The 20,797-nt window shown below is 40.2% G+C and overlaps 1 protein-coding gene across 6 annotated transcripts in view; it reads right to left on the minus strand.

Moving 5' to 3' along the window:
* LOC124622253 (mediator of RNA polymerase II transcription subunit 25) overlaps positions 1 to 20,797 on the minus strand; it is a 156,257-nt gene that overhangs the window by 11,065 nt on the left and 124,395 nt on the right. For all 6 annotated transcript variants that reach the window (XM_047147912.1, XM_047147913.1, XM_047147916.1 and 3 more), the window contains 3 exons: positions 14,996 to 15,082; positions 6,467 to 6,625; positions 1,264 to 1,455 (listed from right to left, as the gene is read on the minus strand). In XM_047147912.1, coding sequence (XP_047003868.1) covers positions 1,291 to 1,455; positions 6,467 to 6,625; positions 14,996 to 15,082 — 411 coding nt within the window. In that variant the 3' untranslated portion in view covers positions 1,264 to 1,290. The remainder of the gene's footprint in view (positions 1 to 1,263; positions 1,456 to 6,466; positions 6,626 to 14,995; positions 15,083 to 20,797) is intronic.

Below are 20,797 nucleotides of genomic sequence, written 5' to 3' on the forward strand. Positions count from 1 at the left end.
TAAAATGTTAGTTGTATTTCTCTCATCAGCTGTGGTTCTTTTTTGTTCTTAAATTTTATTTTTTGCACTTTTAGTTTCTTGAATCTTTCTATAAAATTTGCAAAGACAGATTGTGAGAGCTTGAGACTATCAGGATACGTCTGAGCATACAAAGGCACAATCCTACTAGCAGTTTGGTGACATTCATCATATACGAAAACAATATCCAGTTTTTGGCTGTTGTATATACTGTGGAAATCTGAACAGCTTGATGAGCAAGTCGCCTGATCAGCAGAGCACAGACTGATGGGTTTCAAATCCACAGGTAAACAATGAGTAATCCCTGAATATCTGCTTGCATTTGGACATTTGGTACAGCAGAGCAGACATTTGTGGGATCTTCTCCTGATGGCAGGAGAGTGGCTGGTGGTGCTATTACCTTGTTTCTATTTGATCAAGTTCCAAGTGTTACATCACTGAAATCATCTTCAAATGTTCTTTCCGATATTACAAAAACACTGAATTGTTTCACTTAAAGAAGGAAAGAAAGCAGCTGACAATTCTGAAGATATGAATGTTAAAAATTACTTATCAGTAAATTCAGCACGCTGTCCACTACGGCTTTGAAATATTGCAACACAATATACTTACTCATTTTGTGTAGCCTTGCCACAAAACTGAATAGTTTCATTTGAAAAAATAGTTTTGATACCTGCAGCTTAGGTTTTGGTATTTTTTTGAGCCCAGCGTGACTGTTCCTGAGAGTCAAAATAGATTAACAAAATCTTTAGTGCATCACAAAGTATCTAAAGTGAACTACATGCCTCATACTATATGTAGACTTGAGGAACCCATGCTATTGCAATACCACAGAGGCTAGCTGTTTTAAATTCTCTCATTTCTTATTCAACTGAATAACTCTGAGGCTCCAACTGAAAAGGTGCAAATGTTCCAGCTCCTGAAAAACCACTTTGTGACTAGTATCAGTGTGTGGCAGAGCAGGATGTGGATTCAGTCTGCAAAGATTCTAATTTTTTTTCTGGAGAGGGAGGTGAGCTAGTGGAGACTGTCAGGAGATGGGGAGGGGGAGGGGGAGTTAGATGAGACAACAGCCCTCCCCTCCTCCTTGGAGGGAATGCCCTTCAGTCTCCTTGAATCTCCCAACTATCCACTGTGGTGGTAAATTTGATACACAACCAGGCCATCCTATTTTAAGTGTTGTTTAACAGCTCTGTTGTGAAAGAAATAATTGTCATGGCTGTATCTCTCATAGTCATAATTTACCTCAGTTCTTATCAGTGATCCAGCATTTCATCCGAACATATCAAAGCCTGAGACATCATCGTATGGTGGCTGCTGCTGTGGCTGGCCTCCAGGGCCCGGCTGCTGTGCGCCCCTCTGCACACCCACTGGACCTCCTAGTTGCTGTTGCTGCTGCTGTTGCATTTGTCCTAGCACTTGCCTGTACTGTGGTTGCTGTGCAGAAAGTTACAAAGTCTTCAGCCTGTCAATCCTAACACTTCTAAGAAACTAAGCTTATTCTTTATATAACAATTAAACAAACATTAAATTTATCAGGTGGCAGCAGGTTAATTCCCACAAACAAAAAACACAAAAGTATTAATTTCTGGAATATGGGCTGCTTCACCTAGCTGTAGAGAGGAAAGAGTTGGAGGAAATAAGATAATCAAACAACGGAAAATCCAGGATAGAATGCAACAATATTATGAGGAAAAAAGTTGGTACTCACCATATAGCGGAGATGCTGAGTCACAGATACGCACAACAAAAAGACTCTCACAGTTAAAGCTTTTGGCCACTGGCCTTTGTCAACAATACACACACACACACACACACACACACACACACACAGACGACTGCAGCCATGTGTGTGAGTTGCATTTGCATGAGAGTGTGTGTGTGTGTGTGTGTGTGTGTGTGTGTGTGTGTGGGCGCACTCGCTATTGTTGACGAAGGCCAGTGGCCGAAAGCTTTAACTGTGAGAGTCTTCTTGTTGTACCTATCTGTGACTCAGCATCTCCGCTATATAGCAAATAAGATAATGTAGATTTCCACCCAGGGTGCAGCTGAAAAGTTAACATCATTTGTAAACTTGTGAACTAAGTAAATGTTATTGTTTATATTTAAAAACAAAGATGATGTGACTTACCATACGAAAGCGCTGGCAGGTCGATAAAACACAAACAAACACATACATACACACAAAATTCTAGCTTTCGCAACCAATGGTTGCTTCATCAGGAAAGAGGACTTGTGTCTGTGTATGTGCGGATGGATATGTGTGTGTGTGTGCGAGTGTATATCTGTCCTTTCTTCCCCATAAGGTAAGTCTTTCCGCTCCCGGGATTGGAATGACTCCTTACCCTCTCCCTTAAAACCCACATCCTTTCGTCTTTCCCTCTCCTTCCCTCTTTCCTGACGAAGCAACCATTGGTTGCGAAAGCTAGAATTTTGTGTGTATGTATGTGTTTGTTTGTGTTTCTATCGACCTGCCAGTGCTTTCGTATGGTAAGTCACATCATCTTTGTTTTTAAATATATTTTTCCCGCGTGGAATGTTTCCCTCTATTATATTCATCTTATTGTTTATATTAATAGAGATGTAACTAACCACACAGCATGGAGATAGCATTTTGTATTTTGTGATGGTTTTAGAAGTAAAATCAAAGAAACCATCAGTGTTCTTAGCACAAACTTCTGATAGTTTCCTAAATGTATTATGACTGATTGAATATTTTCTCCGGAACTCTTATAAGAATTTGATAAAAAGATATGAGAAGAATTGGCTGTTATCAGTCATCAAAATAAACTGACGAGACCAGTAGTTTAAGTTACAGAAAACATACAGTAATGTGAAAAGGGCATATTGCTCCGCACCACATAGAGAAACATAGAGAAGGTGTCTAGCATCAGAGACGCATAGTGCAAAAGACTGCTAAACATCGAGGCTTTTGGACAAAAAAGTCTTTCTTCTGAAATAGAAAACACACATTCATTCACAGAAGCACAATTCACACGCACATGACCACTGTACCCGGCCACTGGGGTCTGACTGCCAGGACAGGGACAATGGCCATATATATATGTGTGTGTGTGTGTGTGTGTGTGTGTGTGTGTGTGTTTGACTTGTGCTTGGGGAAGAATGTAGTGTGTGGTTTTTATTTCAGAAAATGAACATTTTTGTCAGAAAATGTTTCATTGCAGCTCTCCGTGACTCAGCGCCTATTCTCTGTGGTGAGTAGCTATCTATCCTTTTCATACTGTACTACTGTGTACTGGACTTCCCATTGTTAAAACATACACAACACACAGGATATTTCAAAAATTATGATCCAATTTCAAAACTCCATATTTATTGATAAAGACATGCTACCAACATTGTATATATTGCAAAATACTCACAAAATCTGAAGAGTTTTAGCTATGCTACTACAAATGCTCTGTGTGTCCACCAGCAGCAGCAAGATCATCATCTAGATGATTGCTAAGTTCGTCATAAACTTTACACTATATACCTACTTTTACAGAAGTTGTGGCAACTGTTATTCTGTTCTTCACTTCTTCTAGGTCACGAGGTAAAGGGGAGGTGAACACACTTTCTTCACATATTCCCACAAGAACAAATTCTCAGGGATCACATCTGGTGATCTTGGAGGCCAAAAAAGTGTCTTGGGGGTCCCATGTGCCCTGTCTGGTGTTGAAGCACAGTGACATTTAGAAACTGATGTATGTTGTTGTGCCATTGCAGTGGAGCTCCATCCTTTTGGAAAATCAAATCATCAGACTCCTGAAGTGTGGAGAAAGCCAGCTCTGCAGCATTTGAAGATAGTTCAACACTGAATAGGGCACATTGGGTCCCGAGGCACTGCCCTGCATTTTTCTCCTCCAAGATTGCCAGATCCTATGCGATTTTTTCTTGTGGGGATATGTGAAGGAAAGTGTGTTCACTTCCCCTCTACCTCGTGACATAGAAGAAGTAAGGGACAAAACAACAGCCACCATAACTCCAGTAAAAGCAGATACATCATGTAAAGTTTATGACGAATTTAGCTACTGTCCAGATGTGGTCTGTACTGCTGCTAGTGGACACACTGAGCATTTGTAATTGCATGGTTAAAACTACAAGATTTTGTGTGTATTTTGCAATCAATCCCATGTTTGCAGTAAGTTTTCATCGATAAATAAAAATAGTTTTGACTCTGGTCATTCTTTATGAAGCACCCTGTATTACAACATGTGAAAACTACTTTAAGTGCAAGACGAAGGTGAAAATATTCTGTGATTTAATGTTACTGCTACAGGTATCCAACTGAAAAAAAGCTTAATTTATAAAGTAAATAAAACCTGTACCCAACTGGAGTTTAACACAGACATTGGAAAGAAACCCACATATACAGGGTGATTCGCGAAGATATTCTACAAGTAAAACTAAAGAAAAAGTTCATATAAACATAGGTCTGCAAATGTTTAGTTTAGGAGTTACAGCTAATAAAAGATTTTGCTGAAATTTAGCAACTTTGCTAATATGAAGCCATCGCAAAACTGTACAAGGTTAAAGTAAAGTACGATTTCCATTTATTTTATTGTTATTGGTCTGGTGAATCTGCAGAAGTTTTCCAGAATATCCAGAGAAGCAAGATTATTATACAAGTAAATTTGTTTACTCTCCATTAAAAATGTAGAAACATTTATGTCATTGTTGGCAACTGTTAGTGAGTTGTTTCAGTAGTTTCCTAACCTTGAAACGAGTTAGTTTTCTATATTGTTCAGTGAAAGAACATAATAAGAACAGTGTATTTAAGTGAAATCACATAGTAACTGTTTTTGTTTTATACATTGTTTGTGAAATAGGGATGCCTTTCAAATTTATGGCAGAGGAATATGGCGATTTGGCAAATGTGATGGTAATGCTACAGCTGCAGTTAACGAATATTGCATACGTTATACCTGCTCACATTATGAATGCAACAGACGAAATTAAGAACAACCCTGTGAAACTGGAACAAGCAACAAAATCTGTTCATACATATGCAGCTAAATGCATTGAACTCGGTGGAGACATTTTTGAATATTTATTGTGAATGTACTGTGAAACTGTGTGTACACTGTGCAACTTCCTTAAAACTGAGCTTGGTTTTTTCTGCTTTAACATGAATTCATGTGTGCTATGGTATTAATAAAAGCAGATTATGTGACACATTCATACAGTTTCTGTTGTGGGTTGGCAGGAGAGCCAACACCGGGTTACAAGAGGAAGCCAAAAGGCACGCGTTTTAGCTCATGCAGGCTGGCGTGAGGTCTGGAACAGGACAAGGAAATTAGAATTTAGAAAAAACGGACGTAGCTGGTGGAATACTTAACTTTAATCCATAAATGGTGAATGTCGGTCTTGACAGTACATTATTACAGTATCAATAGTAACTGGTACTGGCGCCTTGCTAGGTCGTAGCAAATGACGTAGCTGAAGGCTATGCTAACTATCGTCTCGGCAAATGAGAGCATATTTTGTCAGCGAACCATCGCTAGCAATGTCGGTTGTACAACTGGGGCTAGTGCTAGGAAGTCTCTCTAGACCTGCCGTGTGGCAGCACTCGGTCTGTAATCACTGATAGTGACGGCACGCGTGTCCGACGTATACTAGCGGACCGCAGCCGATTTAAAGGCTACCACCTAGCAAGTGTGGTGTCTGGCGGTGACACCACAGTTTCAGTTAATGTTATTACCATCATTTTTCCAAAATTAAGTTCTCTACTACTTATGTTGAAAACTTTGTGCAATTGTCTGGAATTTAAAAAACAAACTGAGCCAAGTAGTTAATAAATTAAAAATTTTATGAAACTACATCTTTGATTCTCTGGATGTTCTGGAAAACTACTACAGATACATGTCTGAGACATGTTTTATTAGATTCACCAGATCAATAACAACAAAATATATGTAAATAATGCTTTACTTTAACCTCGTACAGTTTTGTGATGCCTTCATATTAGCAAAGGTGCTAAATTTCAGGCAAAATCTTTTATTATTAACTAAACATTTGTGGACCCATGTTTATATGAACTTTTTTCTTTAGTTTTACTTGCGCAATAACATATTAAAATATTTGCATATCTTCGTGAATCACCCTGTATATAATTCTATATGCTTGTGATACAAATTTCACTTGGTCTATACAAAGCATAATGTCTATAATATAACATTACATTACTAATCTTATTCTTGGCCAATTGAATTGCAAGTCAAACAGTTTTCACTAGTAACAAAGATTCATTTCAGACCACACACTGTTCATGTACTGATTTTCACATGCTCAGACTGTATTCAGCTCTGTTAGATAGAGTTTCATACTGGCAGTGTCATTTTACTTCCCAGTAAATGCAGTACCTTTTCACCTGCCTGCCATGTTAAATAAGAGGAAAAGGTCAGAGTTTACATAATTACCGTGTGCTATGGAAGAATTAACATACCTGCTGCAAAAGATGACGGAGCCCTGGGTTGTTAGCCATTCCAGTTGGACGCATCATTCTTTGTTGCTGTTGTTGCTGCAGGACTTGTGGTGTCATCTGCCTCTGTTGCTGCTGAGACATCTGTTGTAGCTGAGCCCGCAGCTGCTTCTGCTGCTCTTGCTAGAGAAATTAACAGATTAAAAATTAAAACTAAGGTGTTTTCACAGATAAGAACAAGGAATCTATGAGACTAACAAGTCCCAAAAAGTGGAATGGGTACAGCTGCATTTAAAATGTGTCAAAATATATATTGATTTGTGGCTTCAGTTGCCTAAGACTGCAGTTGTGTGTGAGAGTCGCGTTTTCGTGTGTGTGTGTGTGTGTGTGTGTGTGTGTGTGTGTGTGTGTGTGTGGTCTATTTTTGATGAAGGCCTTACTGATCGAAAGCTTTATTTGTGTCAGTCTTTTTGTAGTGCCTATCTGTGACTCAGCATCTCCACTGTATGGTGAGCAGCAACTTTCCTTTTTATAACATTGTTACATTCCATCCTGGATTTTCTACTGTTTGAATATATATTGACTGTAATTTCAAACTGTGTGTTGCGTAATATTCAGATGTTTGCATAAATAAGTATCTAAATTCAGGAGGTATGTGGAAGGTAACAATATAATGTTCTGCATTTATTACAAGAAGGTGGAGCAAAATATAAATTGACCTACATATTTTTCTTTCATCAGCAGCTTTTGATTTTTGTCATTTACAGAGCACATAAAGAATTCCAATACATTAATATTTGTCTGTTCTGCACTTTCTTTCTTGTTTTTCAATAGCTATTTATTTTCTGCTTTGTTTTTACCTCCTTTCCTCTGTGTAGTACTTACTGATCCTCTTGCAAGTTTCTTAACCTATGAATTTTTCAGGAAGGTTCTGTTTGTTGCATAATACAATTGAGATTGTAAGAGTTGTCAATGTGAAAAAAACCATGAGTATGAATATAAATCAGGTGAAATGAAGAAATATAGCCTGAATGTTTCAGCACAGCGTCTCACAAAAATTCTGAATAGGAAGGTAAGAATTAATAAGTGAGCAAAATTCCCAAAGGAACTATGATAAACAAGATTCCTGTTTCGGTCTGAAGATGACCACTACCTGGTCGAAACTGGTTATACAACTGTGAAATGCTCATGTGATTGTATCATAAAAATATCAAAAATAAAATAATATAATCAATCATTCACTTAAGCTCCATGGACAGCATGTCATTTTTTCACGTAATAATGCCATACCTATGTACTGGTTAACATTTTCCTTAAGGTTACCACCGAATAATCAGTACATCACGTGGCAATTTCAGTTCAGAACAAACTGGTGTATTCGCACTACTCAATATTTCCCTCAAAAAGATAAAAGAATTGTATTTGTTGTCAATTCCCATGAGAGATTATAATGATCTGTTATCAGCTACTACTTTCTAACATATTGTTTTTAATAATCAGATGTAGCACCTGTGTAAGATGCTTACGGCTCCGTGGTGCCTACACTATGTACCAATAAAGTTCTCAAATTCCATACATTTTTCATAGTTATTACTAAAAATTTGGAAAAGAATTTCACACTGGTGAGTAATCTGGAATTTTCAAAAACTGGTAATGAATATGGATTTCTCAAAAAGGTAGACTTTTTCTGTGGTTTTCTTTAGGAGTTCTAACTCTTCTTTATTAGAAGTGCTCATTGGCCAGGGGTGTAAATATGCAAAATGGAAACAATGGAGGAAAAAAGACACACCAACTGTATCACTTCTCATCCTATGTTAAAAGAAAAAGAATTTCTAGGGAAAGAGGAAAATAGAGGGAAGGTAAAGAGACAGATGTATAGATTTTTATTGCAAATCAAATCTTTTTCAAATTACTCAAGAGTATAAATGTTTCAGAACGTAACCAAATTGCTAATTTTTCCACCAAAAACAATCAAAGTCTGAAAATATAACTGAATGATTAAAAAAAATCTACTCACCAGGAGGAAAAAGATGAAAACACATAAGAAATGAAAATGTGCCCGCTTTCAGAACCAGTGGTTCTTTCATCTGGTAGAATGATTGAAGGGAAAGGAAGAGTGAGGAAGGAGAAGAACTGGTGAGGTTCAGGCAATGAGAAGAGTTATGGAAAAGTTGCCAGAACCTCAGATCAAAGGAGACTTCCAGGCAGGGCAAGAACAAAAGACTGATTGTTGGTGCCTGCACCGGACAAGATGTGAAAACCTGAGAACTTAACGGTGGAAGATAGGGTAATAAACAAGACAGACATTACTGGAAAAACATCACACAAGAGTCAACAAGAGTGTAAAGCTAAGTCCACTGTACATAGTAGACAGGCAAGGGGGAAATAGACAGGTTGGAAAATAAAAGATACAGAAAAATAAAAGGGAGTACAGAAAAGGAGCAGTAACTGAGACCACAGAAATTAATGTAAATTTAAGACAGGTGGGTGATGAGAACCAAGCACATGTTCTAACATCCGTTCCCATGTGCGGAACTCTGAGAAACTGGTGTCAGGAGGGGGAAACCAGATAGTATGTGTGGTGAAACAGGTAATGAGGTGATGACTATCATTTTGTAAGCATGCTCTGCAACAGGATATTGCTTGAAGCCAGAATACACCCTCAGTCTATGCCCATTCATCTTAACTGATAGCTTGGTGTCAAACCAATGTAGAATGCTGAATGATGTTTACATACCACTTAGTACACAACGCGTGTCATTTCACAAGTGGCTCTCACTTTGTTGGTATATGTTTTGCCATTACAAGGCTGGTATAGGGGCAAGTGAAAGGGTGGATCAGGCAAGTCTTACAGCAGGGGCAGTCAAGGGGTGTGTGGAAGGAGCATATGGCCTGACCAGGACATTAAAAAAACTGAGGTGATAGGAGGGGGGTGGGGGGGGGCACACCATCACCTCTTCCTCCTCCTCCTCCCTATTCCCACCTGTTTAACATGTACAATGCACTTAGCTTTCCACTCTTATTGATTCTTTCATGTTTGGTTGTCCCCCCCCCCCTGCAATCTCACTCTTGCTTTTACCTTATCTTCCAGCTTTAAGCTCTCTGGTTTTCAAGTCTCGTCCAGTGCAGGCACCAACAATCAATCTTTCCATGTCATCCCATGACCCAGGGTTCTAGGTTACTTTTCCCTAAATTTCCCCATTTCCTAAACCTCGCCAGTCCTTTTCCTTTATCCCTCTTCTTTTCCCTTCAATCCTTGTGCCAGAAGGAGGCACTGACTCTGACAGCTTGTGCATTTCCGTACCTTTGATATGTTTATTTACACGCATCTCTGAGAGAACAGACAATGTCGACAATCCACAGCTGTATGAAATACAGTAGTTCAGAATTTATTAGCTGACATTAGCTGGAAGAATCAGTGGTAGTTAAGCTGTGCTGAACTCTTCCAGTCACAGTCTGAATTACGAGGTATGATCGAAAAGTAATGGGAATTTTTGAATTTTGCAAGCTTTATATATATAATTTTCAGTTTCTTGTTGGTACACATGTTCCTGATGTATATTTGCATTTTCAGTTGTCTTGAATATTTAGTTTAGTGTTGACAGTTGAAATAGTTACACGTGGTTTCGAGTGCTCGGTAAATTTTTATTTTTGATACAGGTGGATCAAAGAATTTCATTTAAATTTTGCTTGAAAATAGAATAAAGTTCAGCATCACATTCAAAATGTTGACTGTGGCCTTTGGCAAATCAACTACAAGTAAGACAATAGTTTATGAGTGGTATAAACTTTTGAAAGAAGGTCGAGAAGATGCTGAAGACGAACTTCCCTGGACACCCTACCACATCAATTTCTGACGAGAATGTGGAAGAAGTAAAGAAAATGGTTCTGGAGAATCGATGAATCACCATCAGAGATGTTGCTGATGATGTCGGCATATGTTTTCGGAGGTTTTGGGCATGAAAAGTGTAGCAGAAAAGTCTGTTTTGAAATTCTTGAATTTTGATCAAAAATGACATCGTGTAGACATCGCTCAGGAATTACTGAATGAGGTCAACAATGATCCAGAACTTCTAAAGAAGGTTATAAAAAGTGACAAAACATTGGTACATAGGTACAACATTGAAACCAATCATCCCAATGGAAACTGCCTGAAGAGTCAAGACCATAAACATGGGAATAGTGCACCATGAGTTCCTGCCTTATGGTCAATATGGAATACTATTTGGAAGTTATGCACCTTTTGCATGAAGCATTCTGAAGAAAACGACCAGAACTGTGACAAAACCGCTCGAGGAAACTGCATCATGATAATGTTCCAGCTCACACCTCAATGCTCGTTCATGATGTTTTGGTAAAAAATAAAATTGTTATGTTGCCTCAACAACTGTGTTCACCTGATATGGTCACCTGCTGAGACTTCTTTCTATTCCCGAAGCTGAAGAGAACTACGAAAGGACATCATTTTGCCACCACTGATGAGATAAAAACAGGATTGCAGAAGGCGCTGAACATCACAATGAAAAATGAGTTCCAGAAGTGTTACCAAGACTGGAAAAAGTGCTGGCACAAATGTAGTATATATCTGAGGGGGATTACTTTGAAGGGGACCAAACTGATAAATAAAGATTCTTTAACAAAAACAAAAAATCCCATTACTTTTTTATCATCTCGCACCAAAGCTGTTCACAAAAACTACAACAAAATCATACACTACAAGAATAGCCTCACATGCACATCCAAAAGTGTGAAATAAGTAGCACTTGCTTTTTAATGAAACAATGAAAACAATCAATTAGATGGGCAAAAAATCTACTCACCAAGTGACGGCAAGAGAAAACACATATAACAGTTAAGGAAATGTGCAAACTTTCAGAGCCAGTGTTCTTCCTCCTGGCAGAAGGGTTGGAGGGGAACTGGCAGAAGGGCTGGTGGGGACAGAAAAGGCGCTGTGTCGTCCGAACAAGACACAACCAGGGCAAAAACATCACAGGCGCAAAGATGCGAGCTGGTGCCAGTGTCATAGAGACTTGCCATTTGCACAAGTTCCACCAGCACAATGGGTGGCGCTGAGGATGAATGTATCAACTTCGCCTCGGCTAATTGCCAGCCGAGTACAATCTGCCAATGACCGGACGACAATGGGCAGAAGCCTACTTGGAAGAGAGAAGAGCAGCTCTCAGCCACTTGGTTAAAGATCATTGTCCAGGGCTGACTTAGACAGGGAACATCATTTAGTGAACTCTTAGAAGTGAACAGAGAGTTGTTGTAATTGCATTTGCTACATACTGTGAAGTTTACCTATGATTATTTGCACTTAGCCATTGAGGGCTTTTTTGTGTTATATTACATGCAGTGTTGCAGACACCATTATTCAACAGGTCACAAAGATAAGTAAAACTTTTTAACTCATTTGTGTGACTTTGTTACTAATCTGTTGGAGTGTTTTAGAACCTTCGTTCTCCTATCCTGTTACCTGACCCTTGGGCATAGCTGTGTAATAATTGCAGGAAGAAATTGTCTTGGCAGTGTACTGCACCAGAAGCCATTTCAAGAATTCACAAACTCAGCCAAACATAACTACAGTGGCAACTTGGCCTCCACAGCAGTAGCGACAAGGCCTTTATAAAACTGGCAACGATGGTTTACAAAAAAAGGGATCAAGGCAAAGGATTGGTGAGGTTTAGGAAATGGGTAGGGTTACAGATAAGCTGCCCAGCACTCCACGTCAGCAGAGACCTAATGAACAGGATGAGAAGGAAAGAGTGATTGCTGGAGACTGTGCCAGATGCGGTTTCCATTTGGTTCAGTCCCCAACAGTCAGTCTTTCCTTCTCATCCCATTCGGTAAGTCTTCCCTGATCCAGAGTTCTGGCTGATATTTTCCTGATTCTCCCCATTTCTTAAACCTTCCCACTCCTTTTCCTTCCACTTCAACCCTTCTCTCAGAAGAAGGAACCTCTGGCTCCAACAGATTGCATATTTCCTTAACTTTCATGTAAGTCATCTCCTGCCACCACTTGGTGAGTAGATTAATTATCTATCCAATTATATTATTTTAATGTTTAATAAGTTTTTTGTTATTAACATCTATTCTGAATTCTCAGTAGTGCCTCCACCTGTAATTGCAGTACGAGTTTAGAACATATTCCATCTATATTCTCATTTTACTTGAATTATTTAATTCTACAGGGTGAGTCACTAACTATTGCCACCTAGAACAACTCCCAATGTATGATATTAGCTGAAAAGTTTGTGAGACAAATGTTGCATGAGACAACGGGGCCATAATATGACGTTGGTTTTATGTTGCTAGGTGAGGTCGCGTCAGAGATATGAAGGTCAACCTTTTTTTTTCTTCTTACTTTCTGATAGCGGCTATCGAGACAACAAAGGTCACAGAGGTGGCACGAATGTCCATTTACACATTTACAGAAGGTGTTCGAAGTTATGACCATTGGTATCAATGCAGTGCTGCAATATTCTTATCATGGATTGAGTGGTACTCTCTCTCGTATGTCGTGCAAATAGTAAATATTCGCTGAATACGGCATATCCATCTAACATGCCATTGACATGTAAACACCATTCGATAGTTCCACATTACAACATTAATAGGAACAGTAAGACTAGTATCATTGAATCAAGTGAATGTGAATGATGTATTCCTACGAAGAACAAGTCGATATGCTTCTCATTTATGGAGAATGCCAATGAAATTCAGTGAAAGTAGAGACATATATGCTGAAAGATATCCTCAACATACTCACCCTACATGTTGTACATTTAAATACATGTATGATAGATTGCGAATAACTGGATTTTTAATGCATTGGACACATATCCGGCAAAGGAAAGTTGTTAATGAGGAAATGGAAATTGGTATTCTTGCCACTGTAGTTCGAGATCCTTGTGTAGATTCGTGTCAAATCGCAAGGGAATCTGGCTTGAGCCAGAGTAGTATTGTTAGTGTTCTGAATCGCCATAAATATCATCCTTACCATATCAGTCTCAACCAAGAATTACCTGGTATGGATTGTAACATTGAATTCTGCCGAAGGACTCAACTTCAGATTCAGAGGGATGATACATTTATTAATTTCATTTTATTTACTGACGAGGCTACATTCACGAACCATGGAAATGTTAATTTGCATAACATGCATTATTGGGCAACTGAAAATCCATACTGGTTGCGGCAAGTTGCACACCAAAAACCGTGGTCAGTGAATGTATGGCGTGGGATTCTGGAGGACAGAATTATAGGCCCCTATTTCATTGAAGGAAATCTTAATGGTAGGAAGTGCACCACATTCCTGCAATAAACACTAGATCTGTTATTGGAAGAAATACCTTTAGGAACAAGGAATAGAATGTGGTATCAACACGATGGGTGTCCAGCACATTTTTCGCTGATGGCTAGAAATGAGTTGCAAAGGCAATTTCCAAATCGTTGGACTGGGCGCGGAGGAGATGTGCCGTGGCCGGCTTGTTCGCCAGACTTGACACCTCTGGATTTTTTCATGTGGTGATTCGTAAAAGACATTGTTTTTAAAGACGTTCCAACTATACCTGAAGATATGCGAGAGAGAAATGTCAGAGCATCTGCTTCAATAAGTGCCGATGTGATAAGGAATACCAATCAATCCATGATAAGAAGATTGCAGCACTGCACTGATGCCAATGGTCATCACTTCAAACACTTTCTGTAAATGGACATTCAAGCCACCTTTTTGACCTTCATTGATCTTCAAAGACCTTACTGTTACACATCACTGGATTTGTCTCAATAGCCGCTGTCAGAAAATAAGAACCAAACTATAGCATCCCATTTAAAAAAACAAAGCTGACCTTCATATCTCTGAAGTGACCCCACCTAGCAACAAAAAATGAACATCATATTATGGCCCCCATTGTCCCATGCAACTTTTGTCCCACAAACTTTTCAGCTCCTATCATACTTTTGGAGTTATTCTTGGTGGCAATAGTTAGTGACTCACCCTGTATATGTTCAATTCCTTGAATACAGAAACATCAGTGTGAAGTTGAAGTCTTAAACATACTAATGATAAGGGCACACTAAATACTGTACGAAGAGCTCTGTGGTAATGGCTAAACCATAGTTGCAGACTTGCGTACCTGAACAATGGTCCAGTCCACTGTGCAAGATATTGTCATACTATATAAGTTACACAAAACACTGAAGGAGTGGTTTCAATCATTCATGATTTGGCAAAGAATTTAGTGAGTGCACTGTTAGTATTTGCCTTTGATTGATTAACTGATTGATGGAGGAAGGTTATGGGACTAAATGGTGAGGTCATCAGTCCTGCAGTATTTGCCTTTGTTGTATATTAGTACAGCAGCACATACTTAATGACCTGAAATACAACACAAAGGTACATATCATTATATGGTTGTGAGGAACTCTCAAAGGCTGCAATTGTAAACTATTTGATTTTTGACTTGCGGAATTCGGAGTACAGCTTTTACTGAAGACTGCAGAAAAATTTCTGCCCGCTAGTACAAAGGTTAACAGAAGACAAATACTAACCTCAAAATGAGCCTTGAACTGCATCTCCTGCTGCTGTGCAACTTCCAGAGTTTGCTGCAGCTGTTGAATCTTCATGTGGCTCATTATCTAGACGACAAACAGTGATAGTTTTCTGTGAGAATATTGTCAAATACCAAAAGAAAACAATTCCTTTAACTTCAGATTTAAGTTAACAGCACACAAAATACTTCCAAGAGAAATTACTTTGAAACAGTCTATGGCTTTTAAAAATTACTTTGATATGCATATCCCAATTCCATAATCATTATTTTGTGATTTGAAATTAACATCTTAGGAAGTCATAGCATCATCATCATCATCATCATCATTGTCATCATCATTGTAGTCATCATCACAATTATTATTTTTGTTATTGTTATTATTATTATTATTATTATTATTATTATTATTATTATTTATTAATTGTAAATGTATTCAATTATCATCCACTTAAGGTAGTGACATGTCCCCTATTCATGTGCCAATAATACAGAGGCCTCATGAGACAATACATTTAAAAAAAATAACATAATGAGGAAAGTGAACAACTCACTTGCATGTACTAGTGGGTGAGACACAGATAAATTTAGATTTATATGAAAACTGAAGGGAGAAAAGGGGGGGGGGGGGATAAACTTAGATTTACAAATGCAGTATCTCATAAAATTGCAATGACAGTCATGAGAGCTATCACCCCTGTTTTATCTACATTATGATAAAATTCACAAAACTGGAAGGAAGATAATAACAGAGAGGGGGGGATGACACACAGACTGCAGGACTGAGAGATCAGGGATGGCACATGAATGGACTAGCATACTGCATAGTTTGAGAAAATGACAGAATACTTCTTTGGGGGGTTACAGATAGACACCCTTCACATCCAGGCACAATAAAATATAGCCTAGCCCTGGGAAAGGGTGTGACTGAGTGCTTCAAGGTCTGGATGGTGATGGGAATACTGGACAGTGGCAAAGGATTTGTTGGTCTGACCATAAGAATGGTATCAGTAATCTATCAGTAATCTGTTGCCATGGTAACCGGGGAGAGTACTGTCTGTCTGGAAATTCTATGACGACATTCCCAACATATTTGGACAATTCCTATCTTCCACTGCAGATGCAATGCCTGTGGGTGCCAAGGTAGTATGAGATGCACTCTGTGGTATGGAATGGGTGACAACTGTCAAAATCCAGAGACCGTTGGTGTTTGGATGGAACATAAAAGTGCTTTACACAAACACATCATTTCTTCAACCTCAGAATCCCACCAAAGACCTATGATTCAGCAAGGAAGTCCATTAAATCATTCCATCAGGGATGTTATCCCTTATTATGAATTATTGCACTCTTAGAGATCACTATCTGCTTGTGGGTACTTGAGGTAAGCTGTTTAATCCAGTGGACAATCATTTCTGAGCAGCAATTGATGATGGACTGCATAGCTGGGCATCATCCAGCATGGTGTAGTGGTAGAGATAACTGCTGAGGACAAACAGGACATTTCTGCTAGTATTTTAAATTAAAAATGAACTGCTTATTGACAATTCTAGAATTTTGCTAGCACTTTTGCTGTGGTGGACATAAATACACGTCCTGTTCTAATGCTCCTCAGCTGCTGTGGACATGTATACGTGAGCCACTTGGGTTTTCCTACCATACTACATATGTCTGTACACTTCCTGAGCCACTAGCCTCACTGCCACAGATGAGTTATTTTATATCTCGGTGAATAAAAGAGTTTCGAGTATTTATAATACAATATATGTATCTCTTTACGCACTATAATTTACGGAAATATTTATGAAATATGATGATCGTTATGACCACGTAATTCCCCATCCACATGTATGGAAGTGGGCATGTCATATGTGACTGTCAATTGGTTACAAAAATCAAAAACTCGAGAATCAAATGAGATATTGCTCTGCTCTCAATTTTAAATAAAAACATTGATATCTTACATACATTTCATATACTGCAATATATGAGCTAAAATCAAGCACACACAAAGTTTATGCAATGTGTTTTTGTATCTGAAATCTCTTTAAAATTTTGTTCAATGTGTTACTTAATTTGATGCAGCACAATGACTATGACGAATAACAAAAAGACATTCAATCCTTTACCGAGCAAAGATATCACACCATAAGGTGTGCAAAAATTAATTTTTTTCAGTCAGTAGTTTTTGTAAAATCGAATGACAAGTATTCTGCAGAAGCTGGCAAGTCCATGTGGGAACACTGAACACAAATGTTTGTTGGATACAAAAATCAACAATTCAAGAATGAAATGAGATAGTATTCTGTTCACAATTTTTTTTTAAATTTGATATCTTATCTACATTTCATACACTGGAAGATATGAACTAAAATCAATCATATGCAAAGTTTATGCAATGAGTTTTTACCTCTGCAAACTCTTTAAAATTTCATGCAGTGTTTTACTTAATATGATACAGCACAATAACTATGATGAATAATGAAAATAAAATCAGTCCTTTATCAAGCAAAGACATCATATTGTAACATGTGCAAAAATAAAATTTTGTCAATGAATAGTACCATAAAATTGGATGATATGTACACCACTGGCCATTAAAATTGCTACATCAAGAAGAAATGCAGATGATAAACGGGTATTCATTGGACAAATACACTCCTGGAAATTGAAATAAGAACACCGTGAATTCATTGTCCCAGGAAGGGGAAACTTTATTGACACATTCCTGGGGTCAGATACATCACATGATCACACTGACAGAACCACAGGCACATAGACACAGGCAACAGAGCATGCACAATGTCGGCACTAGTACAGTGTATATCCACCTTTCGCAGCAATGCAGGCTGCTATTCCCCCATGGAGACGATCGTAGAGATGCTGGATGTAGTCCTGTGGAACGGCTTGCCATGCCATTTCCACCTGGCGCCTCAGTTGGACCAGCGTTCGTGCTGGACGTGCAGACCGCGTGAGACGACGCTTCATCCAGTCCCAAACATGCTCAATGGGGGACAGATCCGGAGATCTTGCTGGCCAGGGTAGTTGACTTACACCTTCTAGAGCACGTTGAGTGGCACGGGATACATGCGGACGTGCATTGTCCTGTTGGAACAGCAAGCTCCCTTGCCGGTCTAGGAATGGTAGAACGATGGGTTCGATGACGGTTTGGATGTACCGTGTACTATTCAGTGTCCCCTCGACGATCACCAGTGGTGTACGGCCAGTGTAGGAGATCGCTCCCCACACCATGATGCCGGGTGTTGGCCCTGTGTGCCTTGGTTGTATGCAGTCCTGATTGTGGCGCTCACCTGCACGGCGCCAAACACGCATACGACCATCATTGGCACCAAGGCAGAAGCGACTCTCATCGCTGAAGACGACACGTCTCCATTCGTCCCTCCATTCACGCCTGTCGCGACACCACTGGAGGCGGGCTGCACGATGTTGGGGCGTGAGCGGAAGACGGCCTAACGGTGTGCGGGACCGTAGCCCAGCTTCATGGAGACGGTTGCGAATGGTCCTCGCCGACACCTCAGGAGCAACAGTGTCCCTAATTTGCTGGGAAGTGGCGGTGCGGTCCCCTACGGCACTGCGTAGGATCCTACGGTCTTGGCGTGCATCCGTGCGTCGCTGCGGTCCGGTGCCAGGTCAACGGGCACGTGCACCTTCCGCCGACCACTGGCGACAACATCGATGTACTGTGGAGACCTCACGCCCCACGTGTTGAGCAATTCGGCGGTACGTCCACCCGGCCTCCCGCATGCCCACTATACGCCCTCGCTCAAAGTCCGTCAACTGCACATATGGTTCACGTCCACGCTGTCGCGGCATGCTACAAGTGTTAAAGACTGCGATGGAGCTCCGTATGCCACGGCAAACTGGCTGACACTGACGGCGGCGGTGCACAAATGCTGCGCAGCTAGCGCCATTCGACGGCCAACACCACGGTTCCTGGTGTGTCCGCTGTGCCGTGCGTGTGATCATTGCTTGTACAGCCCTCTCGCAGTGTCCGGAGCAAGTATGGTGGGTCTGACACACTGGTGTCAATGTGTTCTTTTTTCCATTTCCAGGAGTGTATATTATACTAGAACTGACATGTGATTACATTTTCACGCAATTTGGGTGCATACATCCTGAGAAATCAGTACCCAGAACCACCACCTCTGGCCACAATAACGGCCTTGATATGCCTGGGCATTGAGTCAAACAGAGCTTGGATGCCGTGTACAGGTACAGCTGTCCATGCAGCTTCAACACGATACGACAGTTGCTCGGCCACCATTGACCAGACGTTTTCAGTTGGTGAGCGATCTGGAGAATGTGCTGGCCAGGGCAGCAGTGAACATTTTCTGTATCCAGAAAGGCCCGTATAGGACCTGCAACATGCGGTCGTGCTTTATCCTGCTGAAATATAGGGTTTCGCAGGGATCGAATGAAGGGTAGAGCCACGGGTCGTAACACATCTGAAATGTAACGTCCACTGTTCAAAGTGCCGTCAATGCGAACAAGAGGTGACTGAGACGTGTAAACAATGGCACCCCATACCATCACGCCGGGTGATACGCCAGTATGGCGATGACGAATACACGCTTCCAATGCGCGTTCACCGTGATGTCCCCAAACGCGGATGCTACCATCATGACGCTGTAAACAGAACCTGGATTGATCCGAAAAAATGATGTTTTGCCATTCGTGCACCCAGGTTCGTCATTGAGTACACCATCGCAGGCGCTCCTGCCTGTGATGCAGCATCAAGTGTCTCCGAGCTGATAGTCCACGCTGTTGCAAACGTCGTCAAACTGTTCATGCAGATGGTTGTTGTCTTGCAAATGTCCCCATCTGTTGACTCAGGGACCGAGACGTGGCTGCACGATCCATTACAGCTATGCGGATAAGATGCCTGTCATCTCGACTGCTAGTGATACAAGGCTGTTGGGATCCATCCAGCACGGCGTCCCGTATTACCCTCCTGAACCCACCGATTCCATATTCTGCTAACAGTCATGGGATCTCAACCAACGCGAGCAGCAATGTCGTGATACGATAAACCGCAATCGCGATAGGCTACAATCCGACCTTTATCAAAGTCGGAAACTTTATCAAAGTCGGAAACGTGATGGTACGCATTTCTCCTCCTTACACGAGGCATCACAACAACGTTTCACCAGGTAACGCATGTCAACTGCTGTTTGTGTATGAGAAATCGGTTGGAAACTTTCCTCATGTCAGCACATCGTAGGTGTCGCTACTGGTGCCAACCTTGTGTGAATGCTCTGAAAAGCTAATCATTTGCATATCACAGCATCTTCTTCCTGTCGGTTAAATTTCACGTCTGTAGCACATAATCTTCGTGGTGTAGCAATTTTAATGGCCAGTAGCGTATTTTATAGCCATGGAGTGTTGTCTCCGAACAGCATTTGGCAAGTTGTACAGCCCCACACACACACACACACACACACACACACACACACACACACAAAAAAAACCACGCTCAGCACAGAATGTAGAGAGCGCGTCTGTAGCAGTGAAAGGGTTAAGGTAATCTTTGTATGAGTCTGGAAAACTTGTTCTCCATTCAAGAAGCAATTCAACTAAATGTGTATTTTATATTGTGTTCGTATAGAGAAACTGCTTCCAGTAATAATTACTGGCATATACTGTCAACATTTATTTCAAAGATGGTGTACAAGTCATGTCACTGCATACTTTGGAACATCAACATTGCCATGAGTCTTATTAGGCTATGACAGAGATATAATCATTTCAAGAAAATAACTTTAAGCCAAGTAAAAGTCAATGG

This window comes from Schistocerca americana, chromosome 7 (genome assembly GCF_021461395.2).
Source record: "Schistocerca americana isolate TAMUIC-IGC-003095 chromosome 7, iqSchAmer2.1, whole genome shotgun sequence".
Taxonomy (NCBI): Eukaryota; Metazoa; Arthropoda; class Insecta; order Orthoptera; family Acrididae; genus Schistocerca; species Schistocerca americana.